Below are 27,791 nucleotides of genomic sequence, written 5' to 3' on the forward strand. Positions count from 1 at the left end.
GTGGAGGTTGTTTCATGCGATGTTCCTTTCCAGGCGGCAATGGCGGCGTCCGACAATTTGACTCCGTTCCGTTTCCCTCTCTGTTCCGCCCTCTGACATCATGACGTCTTGATGCGAGGGCGGGACAGAGAGGGAAGTCTGTACTGCTCATTTGCAAGTGAGTACGGTCACTTGCCGTTTATATGTTTGATATATATGTTTCCTGTGAGATATGCTTCTGACAAGGACACAGGGTCTAACTCATCAGTACAGCGTATCCCACTGGTAACAGCCTGGGGGGGCAACATATAGGGTATATTGCTATCCCACCTCCAGCACCACACACCAATCATAAAGAGTGTCAAGCATACAGTCTCCTTACACCTCCCCCCCCCACCTTACACTTTGTCATTACCATTGTGTTCACTCTGACCGTTGTTCCGAGTACAGGCCATTAGCTACAGGGGCATTAATGTGGGGGGTGCCCAAGCAGCAAAAGTCTTATCTGAGCTGGCAGAGCCTCCTGTACAGCAGTGTCAGCAAAAAAAAAAAAAAAACCAGCACTGTGAAACGGAGAAATTGCAGTCAGAAAAGAAAAGTTAGTTATGGCCTGAAAGGTCCAGAATATTCCAGAACACAGCTGAAGCATTTCTGTATGGAAGAATGGACTAAAGGACTTTACAGGTGAGAAACTGATCAAACTTTTGGTTGAAGCTATTGCTGCCGGTTACTCAATGAAAGGTTCAATACTTTTTCACTGTTGAAACTTTTTGTTGAATAAATAAATCAAAATATATTCATTTTGTCCAAGTTATTTATTCAGTGGGCTTATCTTTTTCATCCAAACCCTCATATTTTGGAGTATAAATTTAGTATCCTGTGTGTGTGTGTGTGGGGGGGGGGGGGGGGTCATAAACCTTTTCTCAACACAATGCGAGTGATCTCCGTTACATGTAGCTGATGAAAATGTCAGTATGTCAGCTCTGTGCCTTTCACAGCACTCTCCGCCTCCCTGGCAAGAGAGTGGATGTGCACCAGCAGCTTCAGCAGCGCAGAGGGATTGTACGGAAAGAGGTTTCTCCGGTGTAACCTAGAAACTGCCCTTTGCAACTCGTCCAGGCATTGCACAGATCTGAACAACAACTCCTCCGACGAGGTTCCATCATCACAGGGTTTCTGCTGAAACGATGGGACAGGACAAGCTTTTGGCCTAAAAATGGTTGTTCCCAGCACAGGTCTGTCCACCTCTTTCCCCTCATCCCTGCTGCCAGCCTTCCTTATCTTGGAATGCCTTGCATAACTCTGCTTAATGTTTGGTTCACACTCTCTTTCTAGCATTTCCACTTCAGACTCCTCAGAGCTGTCATAATCCACAAGGCTTTGAAGCGCCCCCAGTGAGGAGGTGTCAGACTGACTGGGTTTGACAGATTGCATGCCCTTTTGCTTCCTAACAGTTACAAGAGGTTTTTGGGCAGGTGTTAAAGACAGCGGAGTGGCCACATCTGTCTCAGGGAAGGAACTGCTTGTCCCACCGCTGCTGCTCTCTGGCTTTGAAGCTCTAGCCTCACAAACAGATAAAGGTTCCTTGATGACACCGGTATAAAAATGTTTGCAGATGTGACAGAAATGCGGCCAGTGTCCTTTAAGAAGCTTTAGGTATCTGACAAAATATTCCAGAAAGCAGGTCTCGGAGGAGATCAGGAAGTCGAGCAGGACTGTGGAATCAAACATGATGCTGCTTAAGAAGAACAGAAAGAGGCAGTGTGGGTTGTAGCCGCTCTCGTGGGTCACGGCGGCAGCTGAGGTGTCGTCTTCACCGAGGTGCATGACGGGAGGCGGTTTATCGCAGAACCTGCAAAAGAATTAAAGTTCCAACACTCATTAAATCCAACAGTAGGGTTCAGCTGTAAACAAGGAGAGAAATTCGTGTCCTCCTCAGTCTATGGAACAAGAAATGGTGCTTTCCACTAATGGCCAAACTCTTATTTGTCACCAGTGGTAGAGCGGAGGAGTAGCCTAGTGGTTAGTGCAGTGCAATTCCCACTGCAGCTCCTTGTGACTCTGGGCAAGTCACTTAATCCCTCCATTGCCCCAGGTACAAAATAAGTACCTGAATATATGTAAACCGCTTTGAATGTAGTTGAAAAAAACCTCAGAAAAGCAGTTTATCAAGTCCCATTAACAAGATTCCATTCACAATCTCAAAAGAGTAGCAACATTCCATGTATAACCCCAAAGAATAGCAACATTCCGGAATCCCAGCCTGTTTGAGATTCTACATGGAATGTTGCTATTCGCAACATTCCATGTAGAAGACTGCCCCTGCAGATCAGCAACGCGGCCACGCTGGAGAATGTTGCTATTATTGGAGATTCTAGATGGAATGTTGCTAGTGGAGGAGTAGCCTAGTGGTTAGTGCAGTGGACTTTGATCCTGGGTAGGGTTACCATGGCTCCAGAAAAAGGAGGACGGATTGAGCCAGCCGGGTTTTACTTCCATTGCTTTCAATGGAAGTAATTGAGCCAGCCGGGTTTTACTTCCATTGCTTTCAATAGAAAGCAATGAAAGTAAAACCCGGCTGCCTCAATCCATCCTCCTTTTTCTGGAGCCACATGGTAACCCTAATCCTGGGGAACTGAGTTCAATTCCCACTGCAGCTCCTTGTGACTCTGGGCAAGTCACTTATCCCTCCATTGCCCCAGGTACAAATAAGTACCTGTATATACTATGTAAACCACTTTTAATGTAGTTGCAAAACCCACAGGCGCTATATCAAGCCCCATTTCCCTTTCAAAGCATTCTCCGGTGTTCTGCTAGCTCTTTGCTAAAACATAGAGTAATTCTCAAAAGGTTATCTAAATTCAGGCATCAATTAGACACAAGCATTTACACTAGCTGAAAGGTTCAAACATGTAACTGAAGGTATTCTAGAACCCCCAGACCCACCCATGCCCCCCCTTCCACATCCACGCTATGGATTTTGCGTGCACAATTTGCAAAAATCTTGCCCAAGAACAGTTACCCATGTAACTGCTAATTAGTGCCAATAATTACTGTTAATGCTAATTATGTGCTAATTATTAAACCAAGTTATGCTTCGAACAACTATTCTATACGTTTGCATGCAAATTTGTACAATTAGGCAGATTTATAACAGCAGTGCCCAGGCGACATGTCTAAATGTAAACAAATTTCCACTTCCTTCAAAAGAAGTGTGTGCGCAGATGAGGGTTTTATACATGGCCTGGGGAACTGGATTCAGTTCCTACTGCAGCTCCCTGTGACCCTGACAAGTCACATAACTCTCTCCGTTGCCCCAGGTACAAAAAAACACTATAGATTGTGAGCCCACAGAGGACAGAAAAAGTACTGCTTATGTCTAGTAGCGCTATAGAATTAAGTAGTAGTAGTAGTAGTAACGCCACCTCAGCTCTGTCCAGACTGTGTCCGAGGTCACATTTTTTTTTTTGTTACATTTGTACCCTGCGCTTTCCCACTCATGGCAGGCTCAATGCGGCTTACATGGGGCAATGGAGGGTTAAGTAACCTGCCCAGAGTCACAAGGAGCTCTTTGTGCCTGAAGTGGGAATCAAACTCAGTTCCTCAGGACCAATGTCCACCACCCTAACCATTAGGCCACTCCTCCACTGTTGCTACTATTTGAGATTCTACATGGAATGTTGCTATTCCACTAGCAACATTCCATGTAGAAGTCGGCCCTTGCAGATCACCAATGTGGCCGCGCAGGCTTCTACATGGAATAGCAACATTCCATGTAGAATCTCCAATAGTAGCAACATTCCATGTAGAATCTCCAATAGTATCATTTTATTTTTGTTACATTTGTACCCCGCGCTTTCCCACTCATGGCAGGCTCAATGCGGCTTACCTGGAGCAATGGAGGGTTAAGTGACTTGCCCAGAGTCACAAGCAGCTGCCTGTGCCTGAAGTGAGAATTGAACTCGAACTCAGTTCCTCAGGACCAAAGTCCACCACCCTAACCACTAGGCCACTCCTCCACTGTTGCTACTATTTGAGATTCTACATGGATATTCCACTAGCAACATTCCATGTAGAAGTCGGCCCTTGCAGATCACCAATGTGGCCGCGCAGGCTTCTGCGAGTCTGACGTCCTGCACATGCGTGCAGGATGTCAGACTCACAGAAACAGAAGCCTGCGCAGCCTTCTACATGGAATGTTGCTAGTGGAATAGCAACATTCCATGTAGAATCTCCAATAGTAGCAACATTCCATGTAGAATCTCCAATAGTAGCAACATTCCATGTAGAATCTCCAATAGTATCTATTTTATTTTTGTTACATTTGTACCCTGCGCTTTCCCACTCATGGCAGGCTCAATGCGGCTTACATGGGGCAATGGAGGGTTAAGTGACTTGCCCAGAGTCACAAGGAGCTGCCTGTGCCGGGAATCAAACTCAGTTCCTCAGTTCCCCAGGACCAAAGTCCACCACCCTAACCACTAGCCCACTATACCTGTATGCAGTTTAGAAGAACCATTTTCCCCATACAAAACACAATTTATGTGGAAAAAGCTTCATATCTTGACTGTTGTCATGTCAGTGCTTGGCACGAACAGAGAGATTCGACTGCCTGGCTCAAAAGCATGTTTATCTGGAGGGGAAGGGGGGGAGAGAGAGTGAATGCCTTCATTTGAATTTTCTATTCTGAAACTGAGAGAGGATGGTTTAACAATTAGAATAAAGCCTCCAGAAAACATCCCATGCTGCAGGATACTAGCATGATTTGACTTTGCATGCCAGACTGTATGGCTTAAAATAGGTTTCCTGGTATTCGGAAGAGGCCTCGATGAAATATACCAACCTCTCACACTCTAAATATAGCGCCAGCAGAGTTTTCACTGCCTCAAGCATGTCATCATCCTGTTCAATAAAGATTAAAGAGATCCACTCGCAGGCATGCTCGAGCCGCGGCCTCTGAAGGTAGCTCTGGAGGAACGTCATCAGCCTGGACATGAAATTCTGCAAGTCAGCTGGAAAGCAAAATGCCAGGAGAGTGACTTTTTCTTTATACTAGATAAGGGCATCATATGTTCTGGTTTCATCTAGGGACCTATAATTGTGCTGCTCTACGAGATGTAACTCGGTAAAACTTGGACTGACTGTGCCTGTCCCTTAGGACACGGAATTATCTTGTTTGTGAAATGTTTGGCAGAGGATTGCTGTGCAGTCTGTGTGTGTCTTGCCTAGCATCCTTCGTAGAAGCGCTACCACCATGTGGCCAGAGAAGGCATTACAATGTCATCTGGCTTAGGAAGCACAGGAAACGAATCCACTGAAAGTACAGATTTTCAAAACAAAGGCAGATTTGTGCAATCTCCCAAGGTTACCATAACACTTTCCAAATTTGTTGGGAATTTGGGTTTAAAAGGAAAGCTTGGGCTTAATTTTCCATGCTGCATGTGCACTTTTAAGCATGCACAATATTTTTGAACATGGACACTGTTTAAATGTGTAACTTACGCTTTTAAAGTTATACAGATTTTAAGTACCAGCATTGAAAACTTTGCGTAGCTTTACAGGTCTGAAATTAGATCTGCACCTCCATCACCAGCAAAACCTGAATTCAGCAAACTAACTGTGTCTCCATCCTCTGCTAAGCAGCATTGTGGGGGCTCTTTATCATCCTAAAAACAACTGTTGTTTGATTTCACAGTTTTAATACCTTATCCTGCTGCAGTGCATACAGGGCAATTTATAACCCAGTGGTATTTTGCATTTGGAAAAAGCTCAAGACCAGAAGGTTAGACTGTTAAATAACTTTAGAAAGAGGGATGAGGGGGGTGGGGTCCAAGCTGCTTGAGACCAGCATGCAGCCCTTCGAGACACCATGCAAGGCCCCGCAAGGGTTTATAGAGGGGAGATATGATAGAGGTCTGTAAAATAATGAGTGGAGAGGAACAGGTGGATGTGAAGCGTCTGTTCACGCTTTCCAAAAATACTAGGACTAGGGGGCATGCGATGAAACTACAGTGTAGTAAATTTAAAACAAAATCGGAGAAAATTTTTCTTCACCCAACGCTTAATTAAACTCTGGAATTTGTTGCCGTGGTGAAGGCGGTTAGCTTAGCAGAGTTTAAAAAGGGGTTAGACGGTTTCCTAAAGAACAAGTCCATAAACCACTACTAGATGGACTTGGGAAAAATCCACAATTCCAGGAATAACATGTATAGAATGTTTGTACGTTTGGGAAGCTTGCCAGGTGCCCTTGGCCTGGATCGGTCGCTGTCGTGGACAGGATGCTGGGCTCGATGGACCCTTGGTCTTTTCCCAGTGTGGCACTACTTATGTACTTATATGAAGTGATCAGCAGGGCCCAGGAAAGAGCAGATGTAATAAAAAGCCCATGAGCCCCAGTCTACAGAATTAAAACGGCTGGTGACCCACAGTGAAAAAGATCTGACACTGCACGGATTAAGCAGGTGGACTGGATTTTTTAATCTTATTTTTTAAATCCTCAGTATTTTTTATTGTTTTAATGTTTTTTTGTCTTATGGTGTGTTTCTTACATACTTTTGAATGATCTTTGATTGAAAGGGCAGACAATAAGCTTTGCTATTTAATTAAATTGCTGGGCCTGGAGAAAACTTTACGGGAATGAGGTAAGAATTGGCCTAAGATACACTACAGTCTTATGTCCAGGCCAGCACTTCCCAGATGTTTGTCCAACATGACCCATTTTAACATTCAATCTCACATGACCCCGGAGGATGATGAAAACAAAATATCACAGCTCCCCTCCCCCCCCCCCACTTCTCCAAAGCATGAAGACAAAACCAGACCCCATGTGTCAGTATGTGCTCACACATCTCAGTGCTCTGCAGAGGTTTCCAGTCTAACAGGAAGCCCACATGAGAGGAGAGGGTAGGGTTGGGCCGGGCCTGTGAACCTGAAAGCTCAGGTTAGCATCCTCTTTAGATAGTATGTACTAATCTATTAACAGATGAAACACAGCGAGGGTGACAAAAGAAGGATCAGTAGACAATGTCTTTATTGTAACATCCAAGACTCAACATGAGTCGTGTTAAGTCTTCAAATGGATGTGTGATGATGCTTAGCTAGCCTTAGTGAGATGTAGGTGGTTTCTAATTTGCACTCTGAAGGGTCATAAGTACATAAGTATTGCCACACTGGGACATACCAAAGGTCCATCAAGCCCAGTATCCTGTTTCCAACAGTGGCCAATCCAGGTCACAAATACCTGGCAAGATCCCAGAAAAGCTCAATACATTTTATGATGCTTATCCCAGAAATAAGCAGTGGATTTTCCCAAGTCAATTTAATAATGATGGTCTATGGAATTTTCCTTTAAGAAGCTGTCCAGTCCCTTTTTAAACCCTGCTAAGCTAACCGAATTTACCACATTCTCTGGTAACGAATTCCAGAGGTTAATTACATGTTGAGTGAAGAAACGTTTTCTCCGATTCGTATTAAATTTACTACTTTGTAGCTTCATCACATGCCCCCTAGTCCTAGTATTTTTCGAAAGAATAAACAAACGGTTCACGTCTACCCGTTCCACTCCACTCATTATTTTACAGACCTCTATCATATCTCCCCTCAGCTGTCTTTTCCAAGCTGGTCCAAGTGTTTGTTCTACTATTTGAAAGCAGTAAAGCATTAGTTACTGCATATATCTCACTAAGGCCAGTTAAGCATCATCACACATCCCATTTGAAGACTCCTGAAGAAGGCCTTTTTAGGTCGAAACACGACTCGTGTCGAGTTTTGGATGTTACAATAAAGCCTACTGTTTTTAGACATTGTCTACTGCTCCTTCTTTTGTCACCCTTGCTGTGTTTCATCTGTTTACGTTACTGCAAGGGTTACTGTTCTTCCGTTTGCTTGCCCAATCTATTAACTGTCCCTTTAATGGCCCCCAAAACAAAACCTTACCTTTAACCCCAGCTTCCAATGCTGAACGTTGGAGCTGAATCTCCAAAGCTTTAAGCAAAGCCAGACTCAGTGCTCGGAGGATCCCAATGTCAGGGCTGGCACGAGCATCCATTTCTAAGATCGTGGTTGTGCCTCCAAAGTAACTGTTTTGCCTTTCAACACAGATCTGCTGCAACCAGCTGGAATTCACAGCCTGCAGGACAGCCTGAGCCAGAGCGAGCATGTCTCCCTCCGAATACAAATCCCGCAAAGCCTGGAGGGGCAACGGTGCAGGCAGGAGGTCTTCTCCTGTTTTAGAGAGGAGGCACTTTTTAAGCAACAGCACAAGTTTCTTCTTGATGAAATAAGGGACAGAAGTGCTGACCGACTGCAGAACGTGAGAAGTCTTCAGGAAGACACTCCTCTGGCATCTATAACACGGTTGCAGACTGCCTCTGAGAGCTACAAGCACTTCAAGCAAATCTACAAAAGCAGACAAGTTATTCACCACTGCGGAGTCCCAGGAACCGCTCTGGCAGCTGTGACTGGAAGACGGAGACAAAAGAAAGTCGTACAGGCTTTCCAACGTGGCATCCAAGGGGTCTAGAAGCTTTGGCAGACTTTCTGAAACATGGAAAGGATGGAATCAATAGAAAGAAAATGAGAACCGAGAAGGATACAGGCACATTAACATACTGATGGACTTCGATCCACCACTAAGATCTGAAAACCCACATTATTAACTGACCACATGTTGATTTTAAAGGGAAAATTAGGTTCTTACCATGATAATTTTCTTTCCTTTAGTCATAGCAGATGAAGCCATTACGTATGGGTTGTGTCCATCAACCAGCAGGGGGAGATAGAGAGCACTCAATTTTTCACAGTGCCTCATAGCCAGCTAGCTCCACTGCCTCTTCAGTACATAAGTACATAAGTACATAAGTAGTGCCATACTGGGAAAGACCAAAGGTCCATCTAGCCCAGCATCCTGTCACCGACAGTGGCCAATCCAGGTCAAGGGCACCTGGCACGCTCCCCAAACGTAAAAACATTCCAGACAAGTTATACCTAAAAATGCGGAATTTTTCCAAGTCCATTTAATAGCGGTCTATGGACTTGTCCTTTAGGAATCTATCTAACCCCTTTTTAAACTCCGTCAAGCTAACCGCCCGTACCACGTTCTCCGGCAACGAATTCCAGAGTCTAATTACACGTTGGGTGAAGAAAAATTTTCTCCGATTCGTTTTAAATTTACCACACTGTAGCTTCAACTCATGCCCTCTAGTCCTAGTATTTTTGGATAGCGTGAACAGTCGCTTCACATCCACCCGATCCATTCCACTCATTATTTTATACACTTCTATCATATCTCCCCTCAGCCGTCTCTTCTCCAACCTGAAAAGCCCTAGCCTTCTCAGCCTCTCTTCATAGGAAAGTCGTCCCATCCCCACTATCATTTTCGTCGCCCTTCGCTGTACCTTTTCCAATTCTACTATATCTTTTTTGAGATACGGAGACCAGTACTGAACACAATACTCCAGGTGCGGTCGCACCATGGAGCGATACAACGGCATTATAACATCCGCACACCTGGACTCCATACCCTTCCTAATAACACCCAACATTCTATTTGCTTTCCTAGCCGCAGCAGCACACTGAGCAGAAGGTTTCAGCGTATCATCGACGACGACACCCAGATCCCTTTCTTGATCCGTAACTCCTAACGCGGAACCTTGCAAGACGTAGCTATAATTCAGGTTCCTCTTACCCACATGCATCACTTTGCACTTGTCAACATTGAACTTCATCTGCCACTTGCACGCCCATTCTCCCAGTCTCGCAAGGTCCTCCTGTAATCGTTCACATTCCTCCTGCGACTTGACGACCCTGAATAATTTTGTGTCATCGGCGAATTTAATTACCTCACTAGTTATTCCCATCTCTAGGTCATTTATAAATACATTAAAAAGCAACGGACCCAGCACAGACCCCTGCGGGACCCCACTAACTACCCTCCTCCACTGAGAATACTGGCCACGCAATCCTACTCTCTGCTTCCTATCTTTCAACCAGTTCTTAATCCATAATAATACCCTACCTCCGATTCCATGACTCTGCAATTTCTTCAGGAGTCTTTCGTGCGGCACTTTGTCAAACGCCTTCTGAAAATCCAGATATACAATATCAACCGGCTCCCCATTGTCCACATGTTTGCTTACCCCCTCAAAAAGTATTTGAAGCTTCCAAAGCAGTATGGCAAACCGCAATGGGAATAACATGAACTTTCCTCACAGCGAACGATGGCCCCTTAACAAGGGCATAAACTCAAAAAAGGAGGGAATGAACTCATCCTCCTGGAGGGAATAAACTCGTCCTCCACTTTGTATAAACGGAGGGAATACTTGCATCCTCCTGGAGGGAATAAACTCATCCTCCCAAAATATGAACTGGAGGGAATGAACTCATCCTCCTATAACTGTAACAAGAATCCTGAAGACTGTTTTCTGACTCCCCAAGGAAGGAATATAACTTCAGGAAACAAGAACAGAACCTAAAATCAGAATCACTGCAATACAGACAATCATACAGGGAGGGCTCATGGCTTCATCTGCTATGACTAAAGGAAAGAAAATTATCATGGTAAGAACCTAATTTTCCCTTCCTTGTCATCAAGCAGATGAAGCCATTACGTATGGGATGTAACAAAGCAATCCCTAAATAGGGTGGGAACAAGCCACACCACGCGCTGGCACCTGTGCTCCAAAACGCGCATCCCTCCTGGCAGCCACATCCAGCCTGTAATGTCGGGTGAAAGAGAGCTTAGAAGCCCATGTTGCAGCACTGTAAATCTCATGAAGAGATAGTGTTCCAGTTTCCGCCCAGGAAGAGGAAATCGCTCTTGTGGAATGTGCCTTAAAGGCTTCAGGCGGAGACCGGCCAGACAGCAGATATGCTGAAAAGATAGCTTCTTTGAGTCAACGGGCAATAGTGGCTTTAGACGCTGAAGACCCTCTGCGAGGACCTGCAAACAGCACAAAAAGATGATCAGAGGTCCTGAAAGAATTTGTAATTCGCAGATACTGCAACAGAGTCCTGCGCACATCCAAAAGGTGCAACTGCCCAAATGAATCTGGAAACTCCTCCTCAACAAAGGAGGGAAGAAAAACAGGCTGGTTTAGGTGAAACGCTGAAACCACCTTAGGCATGAAGGAAGGCACGGTCCGAACCGTGACCCCTGACTCTGAGAATTGCAGAAAAGGGTCTCTACAGGACAGCGCCTGGAGCTCTGACACCCGTCTCGCCGAGGTAATGGCCACTAAAAAGACGGCCTTCAGTGTCAAATCTTTCTCTGAAGCACGCCGAAGCGGTTCAAAGGGAGCCCCCTCAAGGGCCTTCAATACTAACCCCAGGTTCCAAGCTGGACAAGGTGCCCGCACGGGAGGATGGAGCCGAAGCACCCCTCTAAGAAACCGTGCCACATCTGGATGAGCAGCTAAAGACACGCCTTCAACCTTGCCACGCACGGAGGCCAATGCTGCCACTTGCACCTGCAGGGAATTATAGGCCAAGCCTTTGTGTACACCATCCTGCAAAAAGTCCAGAATCGGCGAGACAGGAGCCCGCAACGGAGAAAGCACTCTTGAAACACACCAGACTTCAAACTGGCGCCAAATCCTGGCATAAGCCACAGAAGTGGAGCGCATACGGGCCTGCAGGAGAGTGGAAATTACCTTATTTGAGTAGCCTTTATCTCTCAATTGCGCCCTCTCAATCGCCATTTCATAAGACCAAAGCGGCAGGCGTCCTCCATGGCCACCGGACCCTGTGACAACAGGTGCGGAACCAGAGGTAACGGAAAGGGAGCCTCCAACAGCATCTGTCGGAGGTCCGCATACCAAGGCCTCCTGGGCCAATCCGGGGCGATGAGCACCACTTCTCCTGGATGCAGCCGAATCTGCAGGAGCACTTGCCCTATCAAAGGCCACGGAGAGAAGACATACAGCAAGCCCAGGGGCCAGGGTTGAGCCAAGGCATCCAACCCGGCAGAGCGAGGATCCCTCCGTCTGCTGAAGAAGCACGGGACTTTGGCATTGGAACTGGTCGCCATAAGATCCATCACTGGCTTGCCCCATTTGGCACATATCTGCAGGAATACATCATCTGCTAGTTCCCACTCCGCTGGATCGATCTGATGCCTGCTTAGATAGTCGGCCTGCACGTTGCTCTGACCTGCAATGTGAGCTGCTGACAGGGACTATAGATGCAGCTCGGCCCAGTGGCAAATTTGTTCGGCCTGCGCGGCTAGAGCTCTGCACTGAGTGCCACCTTGTCGATTTATGTAGGCCACTGCTGTCGTGTTGTCCGACATCACTCGGACAGCCAATCCTTCCAGGGTCACTTGAAAGGCCAGAAGAGCCAGAAACACCGCTTTCAACTCCAGGCGGTTGATAGACCACTCCGACTCCTCGGGTGTCCATAAACCCTGGGCATGCTTCCCCTGGCAATGTGCGCCCCAGCCCTTCAGGTTGGCATCTGTCACCAATAGGCACCAATCGGGGAGCGCCAGCGGCATTCCCCGCCGCAACATGCTGTCCGAGAGCCACCACTCCATACTGAGGCGGGCCGCAGGGAGCCAAGAAAGTCTGCACTGATAATCCTGAGATACTGGAGACCATCGTTGAAGTAGAGAATACTGTAGAGGTCTCAGGTGCGCTCTCGCTCATGGCACCACTTCCAAGGTGGCCGTCATCGATCCCAACAGCTGGACAATGTCCCAAGCTCGCGGGCGGGGCATCCTCAGGAGCAGACGGACCTGATTCTGAAGCTTACACCGCCTTTGCTCGGGAAGAAACACATAGCCCGAGGCTGTGTCGAACCTGGCCCCCAAATATTCTAGAGATTGCGAGGGGGTCAGGTAACTTTTGGCCATATTGACGACCCAGCACAGAGATTGAAGGACTGAAACCACTCTGGCTGTAGCTAGATGACTCTCTTTTTCTGAGTCTGCTCTGATGAGCCAGTCGTCTAGGTACGGGTGAACCCGGATACCCTCTCGCCTGAGAAAGGCAGCTACTACCACCATTACCTTGGAGAAGGTTCGGGGAGCTGTGGCAAGGCCAAAAGGCAAGGCCCGAAACTGGAAATGCTTTCCCAACACCGCAAACTGCAGAAACTTCTGGTGCGGGGGCCAAATTGGCATGTGCAAGTAAGCTTCTTTCAGGTCCAGAGACGTGAGAAACTCTCCTGGCTGTACCGCCGCAATAACGGAGCGCAGGGTTTCCATGTGAAAATGCCGCACTCTTAAGGACTTGTTTAGCTCTTTTAAGTCCAGGATCGGGCGAAAAGACCCGCCTTTTCGTGGCACCACAAAGTAAATGGAGTAGCGGCCAAGACCTTGTTCGGCGGGAGGCACCGGGGTCACAGCCCCTATCTGGCACAGACTGTGCAAAGTCTTCTCTACCGCCGCCCGTTTGGCGGCAGAACTGCATCGGGACTCCACAAACACGTCTCTCACCGGGGCATCGAATTCTATTCGATATCCGTCTCTGATCAGGTCCAAGACCCACTGATCTGCGGAGATTTTGGCCCACTCCTCAAAAAAGAGGGAAAGTCTTCCTCCGAAGACAGGAAACGAGGAGGGGGCCGGCACACCATCATTGAGAGCGTCGCCCCTGAACTCCAGACCTTGAACCGGCAGCTGCGGAACGTTTGTCCAAGCGAAAGGAGTTTCTCTGCTGAAAGCGGGCACGCGAAGTGAACCCAGCAGCACGCCCCGGGCGGTACCTTCTAGCTTCACGGAAGCGAGGTCTGTAAGAGGAGCGGACCGCCTGACCCTTAGAGGAAGGCTTCGGCCTATCTTCGGGCAAGCGCTGAGGTTTGGAATCCCCCAGGCCTTTAACAATGTTTTCCAGCTCCTCACCAAACAGGAGAAGGCCTTGAAAGGGCAACTTCACCAACCTTTACTTAGAGGCCATGTCCGCCGCCCAATGTCGTAGCCAAAGAGTGCGGCGACCCACCACTGCTACAGCCATTTGTTTAGCCGAAGCTCTGACCATATCATAAAGGGCGTCAGCCAAAAAGGACAAGGTCGACTCCATTCGCGGAGCCACTTCAGATAAGGTCTCCGCTCCATCACCGGGCTGTTCCACTGCCTGCTGTAACCAAGCCAGGCAAGCTCTAGCAGCATAACAACTGCATGCAGACGCCAGAACAGTGAGACCTGCCAAATCAAAGGACCGCTTCAGAGCTGAATCAAGCCTGTGGTCTTGAATATCCTTCAGGGCAACACCTCCTTCAACAGGGAGGGTAGTTCTCTTTGTCACAGCCGTGACCAGGGCATCCACTTTAGGCATTGCAAAGCGAGCCAAATGCCCCATAGCCCTGGCAACCTTCAAAGGTCCCTCGGGGTCAGCCCATTGAGCCGAAATAAGCTCTTGGATGGAGTCATGCAAAGGAAAGGCTCGAGCAGGCAAAGCCAACTCCAAAAGGCCAGGATCCACCGGAGGGGGGGGGGGGGGGGGGGGGGGGGGGGGCAGGCAGAGGGTCCGAAGATCCCTGTGGAAGAGCTCTTTTAAGCATGTATGCCTTATGCAGCATTAAAACAAAATCAGGGGAGAAAATTGCTCCCTGACCGCCCGGATCCTGCCCAGGGCTATCAGCTCTATTATAAGCCACACTCAGAGGACCCCCCCCCCCCCGGATTCATGGCTCTCCGTCGCAACGGAGGCCGCGCCATGTGGAAAATCCAAAATGGCGTCCGCTGCCAACTCAGAGCGGGAAAGATCGCCGCTCGCCATGCTCGGGCCAGCTCTACCGTCTGTACAGCACAAATTACAGAGCCCCGCTGCTGATTTGCGCTTGCCACATTTAGAACAGTGCTTAACAGTCTCCGCAGCCATCGCCGAAAACAGCGGTAAATTCAAAAATGGCGGTTCGCACCAAAAACGTCCCCGATCGCGGGCCCACCCCGGAGGAGTCAGAAAACACTCTTACCTCACTAGACCGAGTATCACAGCTCCGGTCCTGCAGAAGAATCTCAAGAAAAAAACCTCTTTTCCAAGATCGCTGCGCTAAAGCGCGACACAACTTTTTTTTAATGCTGTGAGGAAAGCAGAGGCAAAAGAGGTAAATAAAAACACTCCGGAGGCTCAGATATGTGGGAAAGGCAGGGAAAGGCGAACCAATGTGCCTGCATCCACTGAGTGGGAAAGGACAGGTAAAGCAAGCTAATATGTCCACATCCACGGGGGCATGGGTAAGGCAGGGAAAGGGCTGACCTATGCGCGTTCAAAGTGAAGCTGCTATAGCCTCTAACACCCCGGCTAACAACTGGCAAGCCAGAAGCCACCCCAGGCAGATTTTTGATGGAGCTCGAAGAAGCTGCAGCCACCCTGCTGGGGAGATAGAGAATACTGAAGAGGCAGTGGAGCTAGCTGGCCATGAGGCACTGTGAAAAGTTGAGTGCTCTCTATCTCCCCCTGCTGGTTGATGGACACAACCCATACGTAATGGCTTCATCTGCTTGATGACAAGGAAACACAGGATTTTGCTGTACTAAGAACATAAGAATAGCCATACTGGGTCAGACCAATGGTCCATGTCACCCAGTATCCTGTTTACAACAGTGGCCAATCAAGGTCATAATTACCTGGGCAGAATCTCAAAGAGTAGCAACATTCCAAATCATCAATCCCAAGGCAAACATTGGCTTCCCCATGTCTATTTCAATAGCAGATTATGAACTTTTCCAAACCTTTTTCTAAACCCAGACATACTTTACCAAAGGAGTGGATTTTACTTCTTGTATGCATTCTTATGTGGCTGTCCTGCAGTCTAGATACTACTGGATGAAAGACATCACACAAAACAAAGCTGGGGAGACAGGGGTTCGATTCCTGGCTTGCATTCTCCGTTTCCCAGACTGACTGGAGCTGGGGATGCCAAATTACGTTTTATACACTGCAGGTTGCGCAGAATGACCATATTAGTCCTGTACTAAAAGATCCTCACTGGGTCCCCATACAATGGCAAATAAAATTTAAAGTGTTGAGCCTAACGCATAAAACACTGAATAATGAGGCTCCTTAGGCACTCGCTACATCTCTTAGTATCTATCATCCAACTCATTCCCTAAACTCTATTGACAAGACGCTACTTGAAGTTACCGCTTGACAATTTTTAAATTGTATTTGATTTATTGACTGGGATTTATGAACCGCCTTTATGAAGAGATTAAGTTGAAGGTGCTCAATTATGGAACGCACTACTTTTTGAATTACGATCTGTTGGCTCAATAACACAATCTGGGCAACATTTGTTTAGGTACTTCAGTCCTAATTTTATAAAACACACAGTCTGGAAAAACAATCTATTTAGAGATATTTTTATGTACGTTTTTTTTAATGCCGTTTTATACCTGTTCACTATAGTATGTGTGTGTTAATTTTGTAACCTGCCTAGAACGGAAGGAGAGAGTGACCTATAAATATTTTAAATAAATAAATAAAACGCTACAGAGAATCAATCACGATGCAACAGCAACACCTCTTCCAAAATGCCACAAAACATGTTTCTGAACCCTTGGAGCTACTGAAATTTATAGAATTGCACTCAGCTCATACACTGTGATATGAGCTGTGCCTTACATTACTAAATATAATTACTTCAGTAATGGCTGCCGATTGTTACAACCACGGAAGAGAGGAGGGAGAGAGGAGACATGATAGAAAAGGGCATTTATGTTCAGGAAGAGAGCCTTTTTCAGATGAAGGAGAGCTCTGGAATGAGGGGGCATACGACAAAGTTAAGAGGGAATAGGCTTAGGAGTAAACTAAGGCAGTATTGTTTCACAGAAAGGGTGGTGGAGGCGTAGAATGGCCTCTCGGTGGAGGTGGTGGAGTCGAGGACTGTTCCAGAATTTTAAAAGGCATGGGATAAGCATGTGGGATCGCTTAGGAACAGGAAGAATTAGGGGTTACACAGGATGAGCAGACTGGATGGGTCATATGGCCTTATCTGCCGTCATGTTTCTATGTTTCTATTCCACCAATGCCTAAGAGCCAACCTCATCAGTGATGTCACAATGGCTCAATTGTCCTATTCTTGGCTTACTTTCCCCCCTTAGTGTGTTTCAGTCTCTGTTAACCAGAGCTGATATTGTGATGTCATAATGCCTCATTCCACCAATGCCTGAGCCAACCTCATTAGTGATGTCACAATGGCTCAATTGTCCTATTCTTGGCTTACTTTCCCCCCTTAGTGTGAAGAGTTTCAGTCTCTGGTAACTACTACTACTACTACTACTTAACATTTCTAGAGCGCTACTAGGGTTACGCAGCGCTGTACAATTTAACAAAGAGAGACAGTCCCTGCTCAAAGAGCTTACAATCTAATAGACAAGTGAACGGTCGGTCCGATCGGGGCAGTCAAATTGGGGCAGTCTGGATTCACTGAACGGTAAGGGTTAGGTGCCGAACGCAGCATTGAAGAGGTGGGCTTTAAGCAAAGACTTGAAGATGGGCAGGGAGGGGGCTTGGCGTAAGGGTTCAGGAAGGTTGTTCCAAGCATAGGTAACCAGAGCTCATATTGTGATGTCATAATGGGAATAGGCTTAGGAATAACCTAAGGAAGTATTATTTCACAGAAAGGGTGGTGGAGGCTTGGAATGGCCTCCCGGTGGAGGTGGTGGAGTCGAGGACTGTTCCAGAATTTAAAAAGGCATGGGATAAGCATGTGGGATCGCTTAGGAACAGGAAGAATTAGGGGTTACAGAGGATAGGCAGACTGGATGGGTCATATGGCCTTTATCTGCCGTCATGTTTCTATGTTTCTATTCCACCAATGCCTAAGAGCCAACCTAATCAGTGATGTCACAATGGCTCAATTGTCCTATCCTTGGCTTACTTTCCCCCCTTAGTGTGAAGAGTTTCAGTCTCTGGTAACCAGAGCTCATATTGTGATGTCATAATGGGAATAGGCTTAGGAATAACCTAAGGGAGTATTATTTCACAGAAAGGGTGGTGGAGGTGTGGAATGGCCTCCCGGTGGAGGTGGTGGAGTCGAGGACTGTTTCAGAATTTTAAAAGGCATGGGATAAGCATGTGGGATCGCTTAGGAACAGGAAGAATTAGGGGTTACAGAGGATGGGCAGACTGGATGGGTCATATGGCCTTTATCTGCCGTCGTGTTTCTATCTTCATTATATCAGAGAGTCAAACATGGTGCAACAACCGAGTGTAGGGTTCTGGAAAAAGCAGTAAGTGGCCTAGAGGTAACTAGGATGGGGAAGGGGGGATTTAACTTAGGGGTAAAGCCCTCCAAGTTGCTAGTTGTGAATGAGGGCTCATGGTGGGGATTCCATCCCCCCCCCCCCCCCCCCCCACTCTCAACAGCTCCATAAAATGGTGCAACCAAGCTCATTTTCATGGCTTTATGTAACAAAACAAAACCAATAAGAATGTGGATTTTTAGCCTTTTCCCCCAATTTGGGGGCTTTTTCTTGTTTTGTTTTCTTTAACCCAAATATATGAAAGAAACCATGTTCTAATGAGCACAAATTGACTTTATATGTGTTAAAAGATTTAGGGCTCCTTTTACGAGGCAGCGCTACTGATTAGCATGCGCTGAATGTGAAGGCGCCTGTGGCAATTGAATGGGCTTTTTCACATTCAGCACGCTGCTAATCATAAAATGAACCCTTAGTGCATAAAAATCAATTTCAGGGGTGCTAATAAACCAAGTGCACCCTAATAGACAGCAGCTAATCACAAGACCCATTCTGTTTCATGAGGCTCTGAGGTCTATCTCGCAGCAGTGCACACCTCGTGAAACAGCTTCTCAACATCACAATGTACTTACAGCTCAAATGAATGAAATGTACCGAATGTCAAGAGCAGAGCCAGAACTAGGCCTCAGACTAATATTAGTTGACCCATACACCCCTTCCCCCCCTTCTTAGGGCCCCCAATGGGCCAACATAACCTCTATTCAAGGGGCTAATCCTGAATTGAGAAAGAATGGATATCAGCTCACACTCTGTTTAACGTTAACTCTCTGTTTCTCAGATTGTTGCAGTTGTCCAGGTCTTAAGTGGAATTTGATGTCTTACCCTGAAGAAAACCACAGCATGATGGCTACTTAAGTACATAGTATTGCTATACTGGGAAAGACCAAAGGTTCATCAAGCCCAGCATCCTGTTTACAACAGTGGCCAATCCAGGTCACAAGTACCCAATAGTAGCAACATTCCACGTAGAACCCCAAAGAATAGCAAGATTCTAGAATTCTAAAGACTAACAAGATTCCATGCAGAATTTCAAAGTGTAGCAACATTCCATGTGGAACCCCAAAGAGTAGCAAGATTCCAAGAATCCCAAGCACATCTAATATAATAAAACGCACCCTCAACGTTCTGAGGACAACGTTCTGTGAAGCCGTGAAGCCTTGAAGCCTTGAAGCCATCTGACGTCACTCCCAGGCTGAAGGGTTCGTGGATTCGTGGTGTGAAGCCTTCAAGCCAGCCAGCCGTCTCTGCCCCGCCCTCGCCTCAAACCAAACAAATCCGGAAGCGAAGCGTCAGGGAAGGAGGCGGCGCTTCCGACGTCTAGCCTTCGAACACAGCGAAGGGAAAAGCTAGACGTCGGGAGCGCCGCCTCCTTCCCTGACGCTTCGCTGCACGAACCGCCACGGAGGTAAAGTTAAAACGAAGAAGAAAAAAAAAAAAGGATGCATGGATGCGAACGGGGGGGCATGGATGCGAAGGGGGGGGATGCATGGATGCGAAGGGGGGGGGGGAGAAGAGGGCGGGCCAGGCTGGGACATGGGAGAGAGAGGAGCATGGATGCGAGGGGGGGGGGTCATGGAAGGGAGAGAGGGGACTTGCTGGAAAAGGATGAATGGAGGCGGCAGGGGACAGAGGAGCATGGATGGGCATGGATTGGGAGGGCAGGGCTCAGGGAGAGGGGAATTGCTGGATAGGGATGAATGCAGGGGGCAGGTGACAGAGGAACATGGATGGGCATGGATTGGGAGGGCAGGGCTCAGGGAGAGAGGGAAATTGCTGGAAAGGGATGAATGGAGGGGGCAGGGGACAGAGGAGCATGGATGGGCATGGATTGGGAGGGCAGGGCTCAGGGAGAGAGGGGAATTGCTGGATAGGGATGAATGGAGGAGACACATGGCCATGGATGGATATGGATTGCAGGGCAGGCCTCAGGGAGAGAGGGGAATTGCTGGATAGGGATGAATGGAGGGGACAGGTGACAGAGGAGCATGGATGGGCATGGATTGGGAGGGCAGGGCTCAGGGAGAGAGGGGAATTACTGGAAATGGATGAATGGAGGGGGCAGGGGACAGAGGAGCATGGATGGGCATGGATTGGGAGGGCAGGACTAAGGGAGAGAGGGAATTTGCTGGAAAGGGATGAATAGAGGGGACAGATGGGCATGGATGGATATGGATTGCAGGGCAGGCCTCAGGTAGAGAGGGCAATTGCTGGATAGGGAAAAATGGAGGGGCCAGGTGACAGATGAGCATGGATTGGAAGGGCAGGACTCAGGGAGAGGGAAATTGCTGGATAGGGATGAATGGAGGGAACAGATGGGCATGGATGGATATGGATTGCAGGACAGGCCTCAGGCAGAGAGGGGAAATGCTGGATAGGGAAAAATGGAGGGGCCAGGTGACAGGAGCATGGATGGGCATAGATTGGAAGGGCAGGACTCAGGGAGAGGGGAATTGCTGGATAGGGATGAATGGAAGGGACAGATGGGCATGGATGGATATGGATTGCAGGGCAGGCCTCAGGCAGAGAGGGGAAATGCTGGATAGGGAAAAATGGAGGGGCCAGGTGACAGAGGAGCATGGATGGGCATGGATTGGAAGGGCAGGACTCAGGGAGAGGGGAATTGCTGGATAGGGATGAATGGAGGGGACAGATGGGCATGGATGGATATGGATTGCAGGGCAGGCCTCAGGCAGAGAGGGGAAATGCTGGATAGGGAAAAATGGAGGGGCCAGGAGACAGAGGAGCATGGATGGGCATGGATTGGAAGAGCAGGACTCAGGGAGAGGGGAATTGCTGGATAGCGATGAATGGAGGGGACAGATGGGCATGGATGGATATGGATTGCAGGGCAGGCCTCAGGCAGAGAGGGGAAATGCTGGATAGGAATGAATGGAGGGGGCAGGTGACAGAGAAACATGGATGGCCATGGATTGGGAGGGCAGGGCTCAGGGAGAGAGGGGAATTGCTGGAAAAGGATGAATGGAGGGGGCAGGGGACAGATGGGCATGGATGGATGGGAGGGTAGGGCTCAGGGAGAGAGGGGAATTGCTGGAAAAGGATGAATGGAGGGGGCAGGGGACAGATGGCCATGGATTGGGAGGGCACGGCTCACACTCTCTCTCTCATATACAATGTCTTTCTGACTCTCACTCTCACACACTCTGTCTCACACTGTATCACATTCACTCTCTATGTGCCACACAGTCACTCACACACTCGCTTGGTCTCATACACACACTCTCTCTCACACTGTGTCTCACATACACACTTGCACACACTCTCATTCTCACACACACACTCTCTCACAAACACACTCACACCCAGACTCACTCTCTCTCTCACACACTCACACTTTCACTCTGACTCTCAAACAGTCACTCTCACATACACTCTCCCAAACATACACACTCCAAGGAAAACCTTGCTAGCGCCCGTTTCATTTGTGTCAGAAACGGGCCTTTTTTACTAGTAAGTACATAAGTGTTGCCATACTGGGAAAGACCAAAGGTCCATCAAGCCCAGCATCCTGTTTCCAAAAGTGGCCAATCCAGGTCACAAGTACCCAATAGTAGCAACATTCCACGTAGAACTCCAAAGAATAGCAAGATTCTAGAATTCTAAAGACTAACAAGATTCCATGCAGAATTTCAAAGTGTAGCAACATTCCATGTGGAACCCCAAAGAGTAGCAAGGTTCCATTCAGAATCCCAAGCACATAAGTACATAAGTATTGCCACACTGGGACAGACCAAAGGTCCATCAAGCCCAGTATCCTGTTTACAACAATGGCCAATCCAGGTCACAAATACCTGGCAAGATCCCAAAACAGTACAATACATTTTATGTTGCTTATCCTAGAAATAAGCAGTGGATTTTCCCCAAGTCCATTTTATTTATTTGTTACATTTGTATCCTACATTTTCCCACCTATTTGCAGGCTGAATGTGGCTTACATAGCGCCGTGGGGCGAAAGCCTCCTCTGGTGAAGAAACAAATATAGAGTGATGTTATTTTAAATGAAATAGATATGTACAGACACATTAGGGGAACATAGAGAGGGAGGTTATATATAGTTCATAACAAGTTTGGGTTTCTTTGAGTTGCTGGATTTTAAAATGCTCCATAGACCATTTTAAAAGTGGTCTATGGACTTTTCCTTTAGGAAGCCAGCCAAACCTTTTTTAAACCTTGCTAAGCTAACTGCTTTTACTATATTCTCTGGCAACGAATTCCAGAGTTTAATTACACGTTGGCTGAAATATTGGTTCCATTTACTCAGACAATTGCAACAATCATGATGCCAGTCACAAATGCCTAAGAGAACATCTGTAACCTCTAGACTACCAAAATGTTACATTGATGGTCAAACACAGGCATGTTTTCTTGGATCACCTCACACAACCCAAACAACTGTAGTCTGAGTTGCAGCCTGAAGCACCCCCATGTGTCTACATTGCTAAATTATTTTGCTTCTTCCTGAGTAATGAAGAAATATGAAACAGACGGTTCTAGCTAATGCATTGGGGGGGGGGGGGGGGTCTTTTACTAAAGATTAGTATACATTATCTGCAAAAGGGCCCACAGGAATAACATGGTTCCTGTGGCAGATAGCGTGTGCCAAACTTTAATAAGAGACCCCTCCCCCGGTGAAGTACAGCATTAAATAGGGAAAGTCAGGAATAAGAACTCTAAGGTATCCTACCTGCCATGTGCAGGCTTCTGTCCCTGAAAATGCTTTTTAGGACATCCAATAAACAGCCCAAATACTCCGCTGACGGATCTTTTGCAGGGTGTGAAAATATCTCCAGGCAAGCACACAGCCAAACCTCATTGACTTTACTCTTTAAAAAAAAAACCCCAAAAACAGATTAGACAGAAAAAACAGGACACAGTTGAACTTAAAAATTAAAAATGTATTCAAGATTGACTAAAAATGCACAACTGCTAAAGTATCCTGGGTCAGACAACAGATGTTATTATACACTAGTAAAAAAGGCCCGTTTCTGATGCAAATGAAATGGGCGCTAGCAAGGTTTTTATCAGTGTGCACGTTTGAGAGAGAGTGAATGTGCGGGTGTGTGTGTGACAGAGAAAGAGTGAGAGTCTCCCCCCTCCCAGTTTCGGAGAGCAGTGTTTGGTAATTATACTGGATTCCTGCTGTGTTTTCCTTCACTGTTTATATTTGTCAGGACTCAGGAGCTGTGTTACAGAGAGAGCGAGGGCGGGGTAGACACTCATGGGGAAACCGGATATCTACACCGCTTCACACTTCCGGCTGGAGGCTTCATTTAGAACGTTGGTGGTGCCTTTTATATATAGAGATTAGTTTTCCAACTTATACGCAGAAGATATCTTAAGAAGAGACCTATGTGGCTCTGGGGTGAGGGAGTAGCCTGGGGTTGGTCTTATTGAAATAATTTTGCAACACTATATAAAATGCTACACAAAGGGCTCCTTTTTCCATGCGGTAGCGGTGTGTGGGTTTGCCGCGTGCTGAGGCCCCCTTTTACGGCAGCCGGTAAAAGTTGTTTTTTTTGGTTTGTTTAAGGAACACTTGCTGTGCGACACTGACAGGCAGATCCCCAGCGCTAGAAAATACAAAAATGTTCTAGTGCTGGGAATGGCGCACGGTGGGGGTCAGAATTACTGCCAGGCTCCTCCAGAAGCCTGATGATAGAGGTGAAACTGCCATGTGGCAAGCCTGTGGTAGGCTTACCACACTTTTGCAAAAGGACCCCAAAGGTATGTACTTTAGACAGAGAACCCGATTCCCGACTCCCTGCCTCTCAGTGCTGATCTACTATAATAAAACGCAGCCTCAACGTTCTGAGGACACTGACGTCACTCACACACCGGTTCGTGGTTTCATGGTGGTGAAGCCACACAACATCTTCATGCCCCGCCCTCGCGTCACACGTGATGACGTCGAGGGCGCAACACGAAAACAAGGCTAATTAACGCACGGGGAGCAGTAGGCTACTCCTCCCCTTCCAAAAAATCCCAGCCGCCCAGGACGTCCACATCAACCCGGCCCCTTTCCCCACATAGCCCCGCCCCTTAGAAGTTACCGCCCCGCTCACGGTACCACACTCACCCTCAGCAACGTCCCTCCCCCCCTGTCACCTCCCCTCCCCTTCCGCCTGTCTCCCTGGTGGTCTAGAGGTACCTGTTCGGTGGGGGCAGGAAAGAAAGAGCCCCCTCTTTCCTGTCCCTAGCGGTGGTGGTAGCATCCTTGCTACATCGTGTGGGAGTCCGGCTCTCGGCGTTTCAAAATGGCCGCCGAGAGTTCAAGCTGCATCGCGAGACTTCAACTCTCGGCGGCCATTTTGAAACGCCGAGAGCCGGACTCCCACACGATGTAGCAAGGATGCTACCACCACCGCTACGGGCAGGAAAGAGGGGGCTCTTTCTTTCCTGCCCCCACCGAACAGGTACCTCTAGACCACCAGGGAGACACGCGTAAGGGGAGGGGAAAGGAATCCCCTGCCCGCTAGCGCCCATTTCATCGCCGCCAGAAACGGGCCATTTTTACTAGTATAATAATAATTTTAAAAAACCAAGATACTTTTTCTGTAATGCTATTAGAGCTAGTGATTTATTCTTGGACACAGTGAAGTCAGGGTTCAAATCCCAGTTTTTTCCAATGAAATTTCATCCCCCCACTACCTCGGGTAGCAGCTTAAATTATAAGCCCTCTGGGTCAGGGGGCTTATAATTTATAATGTATATATATTTTAATTTATTTTGTCTGGTTCAGTAAAAGATTACAATTTCCTTAAAATCTTGGGAAATCCTATATAATAATTCTCACCTCCAACAGGATGTGCTTGGGACCGTGCCTGCCGGAAGTGGTCTGCTAGACAGGCACCCACTGACCTCAGTGACATCAGTGACAGACAATTTGGCAAAGCAAAACAATCTGAGTGCTGGCCATTAGGACACAGGGTTGATAGGAGAGTTTTAAAAGACTGAAGGAACCGAAAGTGTTAAATGGGGGGAGGGGGGAGTTCTGAAGGACTGGAAGACATGATCATTTGGGAAAGGAAAACAATCTGAATGCTGGCCATTAGGACACAGGTAGATAGGAGAGTTTTAAAAGACTGAAGGAAACGAAAGTGTTAAACTGGAGAAGGGGGGGGGGGGGGGGGGGAGTTGTGAATGACTGTTTTCGTGTCCCAAATTTGCATGTCTTTCAATCTCAATGCTGGCCATTAGCACACAGGGGTACGTAGGAGAGTTTTAAAAGACTGAAGGAACCAGAAGTGTTAAACTGGAGAAGGGGGGGGGGGGGGGGGAGTTGTGAATGACTGAAAGACATGAACATTTGGGAAAGGAAAACAATCTGAATGCTGGCCATTAGGACACAGGGTAGATAGGACACTTTAAAAAAAAAATGAAGGACGTGAAAGTATTACATCTTGGGGGAGGGGTGAGGAGGAAAGCGGTGGGGTATCCGGATACTGGGCGTTAGGGCCACGGGGGTACATAGACTTTTGAAAGCCTTAAGGAACCCAAAGTGTGGGAAGGAGGAGGAAAAGGAGGGGAGGGAACGGGGTGAGGGCCCTGTCACACACTGTCATTCTCACACACACACTGTAACACAGACAGTCTCACTCTGTCACACACCTGCACATTCACTCTGGCTCTCTCTCTCAAACATACACACTCCCAGGGAAACCTTGCTAGCGCCCGTTTCATACGTTCCAGAAACGGGCCTTTTTTTACTAGTGTTACATAAGTACATACATAAGTATTGCCACACTGGGACAGACCAAAGGTCCATGAAGCCCAGCATCCTGTTTCCAACAGCGGCCAATCCAGGTCACAAATACCTGGCAAGATCCCCAAAAAGTACAAAACATTTTATACTGCTTATCCCAGAAATAGTGCATTTCCCCAAGTCCATTAAATAACGGTTTATGGACTTTTCCTTTAGGAAGCCGTCCAAACCTTTTCAAAACTCCGCTAAGCTAACCACCTTTACCACATTCTCTGGCAATGAATTCCAGAGTTTAATTACACCTTGAGTGAAGAAAACTTTTCTCCGATTCGTTTTAAATTTACTACATTGTAGCTTCATCGCATGCCCCCCTGGTCCTAGTATTTTTGGAAAGCGTGAACAGACGCTTCACACCTACCCATTCAACTCCACTCATTATTTTATAGACCTCTATCATATCTCCCCTCAGCCGCCTTTTCTCCAAGCTGAAGAGCCCTAGCCGGTTTCGCCTTTCCTCATAGGGAAGTCGTCCCATCCCCTTTATCATTTCCGTGGCCCTTCTCTGCACCTTTTCTAATTCCACTATATCTTCTTTGAGCTGTGGCGACCACAATATTCGAGGTGTTTTCGCGCTACCCGCTCTCATCTCCATCCTGTACCCTTCTCCAGGGTGAAGTGGTATCGTTCAAAGTGTGTGCAGAGGGCTGGATGCCATTCTGTCCACTTACCTCTTCTTTCAGTTGAAAAAGCACCAGCTTAGCCATGCATTTGGAGGCTAGGTGAGCCATTAGTCTGTCGGGACACCCTAACAAGGATACCTACAAATAAAATAACAGTACAGCGCCTGAATATAGGTGGTCAGTTTCCTGAAACGCTTCACCAAGTTAAAGCCAGTAGCCCACATCTTACTATTTTCGAGTCAATCCGCGTCTGCTCGAGCAGAATCCCAACGATCTCTGTGCACTTTCGTCTGATGCACTGGCTGGTTTCCAGACACAGCGTTTTGGCCACCATCGTCTTGATCAGAGACAGCTGAAGCAGCGCCGTTTCCCTTGGACTGTCTTTCTCTTGGCTCTGCATCGTCCTGCGGGCAGCTGCATCCTCTGCTCTGCTCTTGCTCCGCTGACGAAACGCGGCTGGTGCAATCTGAGAGCTGAGCACCGCTGCACATTCCCGGCTGTCCGTAGTAAGGACAGCTCCAGCCAGGACGCTTCTGTGGATCTGATGCAAAACGACCATCTCTTTCGAACAGCTCTTTTCCTTCTTTTCAGTTACCATTTTGAACCTGCAAATAGGTGGGGAAATGTGAGATACGCGTGCAATAGACAAGACAGGGGGCACGAGCTGTGTCACACATGGAATTCTTCTGGTTCCACTTCGCTGCTCTCGAAATGTAGGAAAACGCTCGGGTGTCGTCTTTTGCTCCTTCCGGGCATTTTACAGAATAAAACGCATTTGCACCCTTTTCTCAAGCAGCATCACCCGCCGAGGAGAGCTGCAAACCGCGCTGGAGTGCCGGAAGCTGAAAACAGGTGAACCGGACCCTTAACGAATCCCAGCAGCAGCTCTCCTGAGACACCGCAACTGTCTTCAGCCGGGCTTGTGCAAATCGCAAAGCACCCTGGGCATTGTAGTCTTCGTTCTGCGAATGAGCTCAATCCAAACCACCTCATTTGCCGCCGCTTAGCAACTGCCGACACGGAAGCGGAGCAATCGAGAGCGCAGCAGCCAATCGGGTTAGGCGTTAAAGTCCAGCTGCATTACGCTCTCCCCGCCTCCTTTGCTGCCGCGCACCCTGGGCATTGTAGTCTTCGTTCTGCGCCTGAGCTCAGTCTAAACCACCTCATTTGCCGCCGCTTAGCAACTGCCGACACGGAAGCGGAGCAATCG

The 27,791-nt window shown here is 47.7% G+C and overlaps 1 protein-coding gene across 1 annotated transcript; it reads right to left on the minus strand.

Annotated features, from left to right (window-relative positions):
• Positions 1 to 27,486, minus strand: LINS1 (lines homolog 1). Its single transcript, XM_030189742.1, has 6 exons — positions 26,811 to 27,486; positions 26,630 to 26,719; positions 22,884 to 23,022; positions 7,915 to 8,517; positions 4,823 to 4,991; positions 1 to 1,831 (listed from the first exon to the last, which is right to left on the minus strand). The coding sequence occupies exons 1-6, from the start codon at positions 27,177 to 27,179 to the stop codon at positions 949 to 951; spliced, it is 2,253 nt and encodes a 750-aa protein (XP_030045602.1). The 5' UTR covers positions 27,180 to 27,486; the 3' UTR covers positions 1 to 948.
• Positions 27,487 to 27,791: the final 305 nt, after the last annotated feature.

This window comes from Microcaecilia unicolor, chromosome 1, assembly GCF_901765095.1.
Source record: "Microcaecilia unicolor chromosome 1, aMicUni1.1, whole genome shotgun sequence".
NCBI lineage: Eukaryota > Metazoa > Chordata > Amphibia > Gymnophiona > Siphonopidae > Microcaecilia > Microcaecilia unicolor.

Bases quoted from the DNA above. Each gene is read 5' to 3' on its own strand.
- LINS1 (XM_030189742.1), bottom strand. From the start codon at position 27,179: ATGGTAACTGAAAAGAAGGAAAAGAGCTGTTCGAAAGAGATGGTCGTT. The intron at 8,518-22,883 runs GTAGGATACCTT...TCCATGTTTCAG, and splicing joins CAGAAGCCTGCACATGGCAG to AAAGTCTGCCAAAGCTTCTA. The intron at 4,992-7,914 runs GTAAGGTTTTGT...TTTGCTTTCCAG, and splicing joins ATTGGAAGCTGGGGTTAAAG to CTGACTTGCAGAATTTCATG.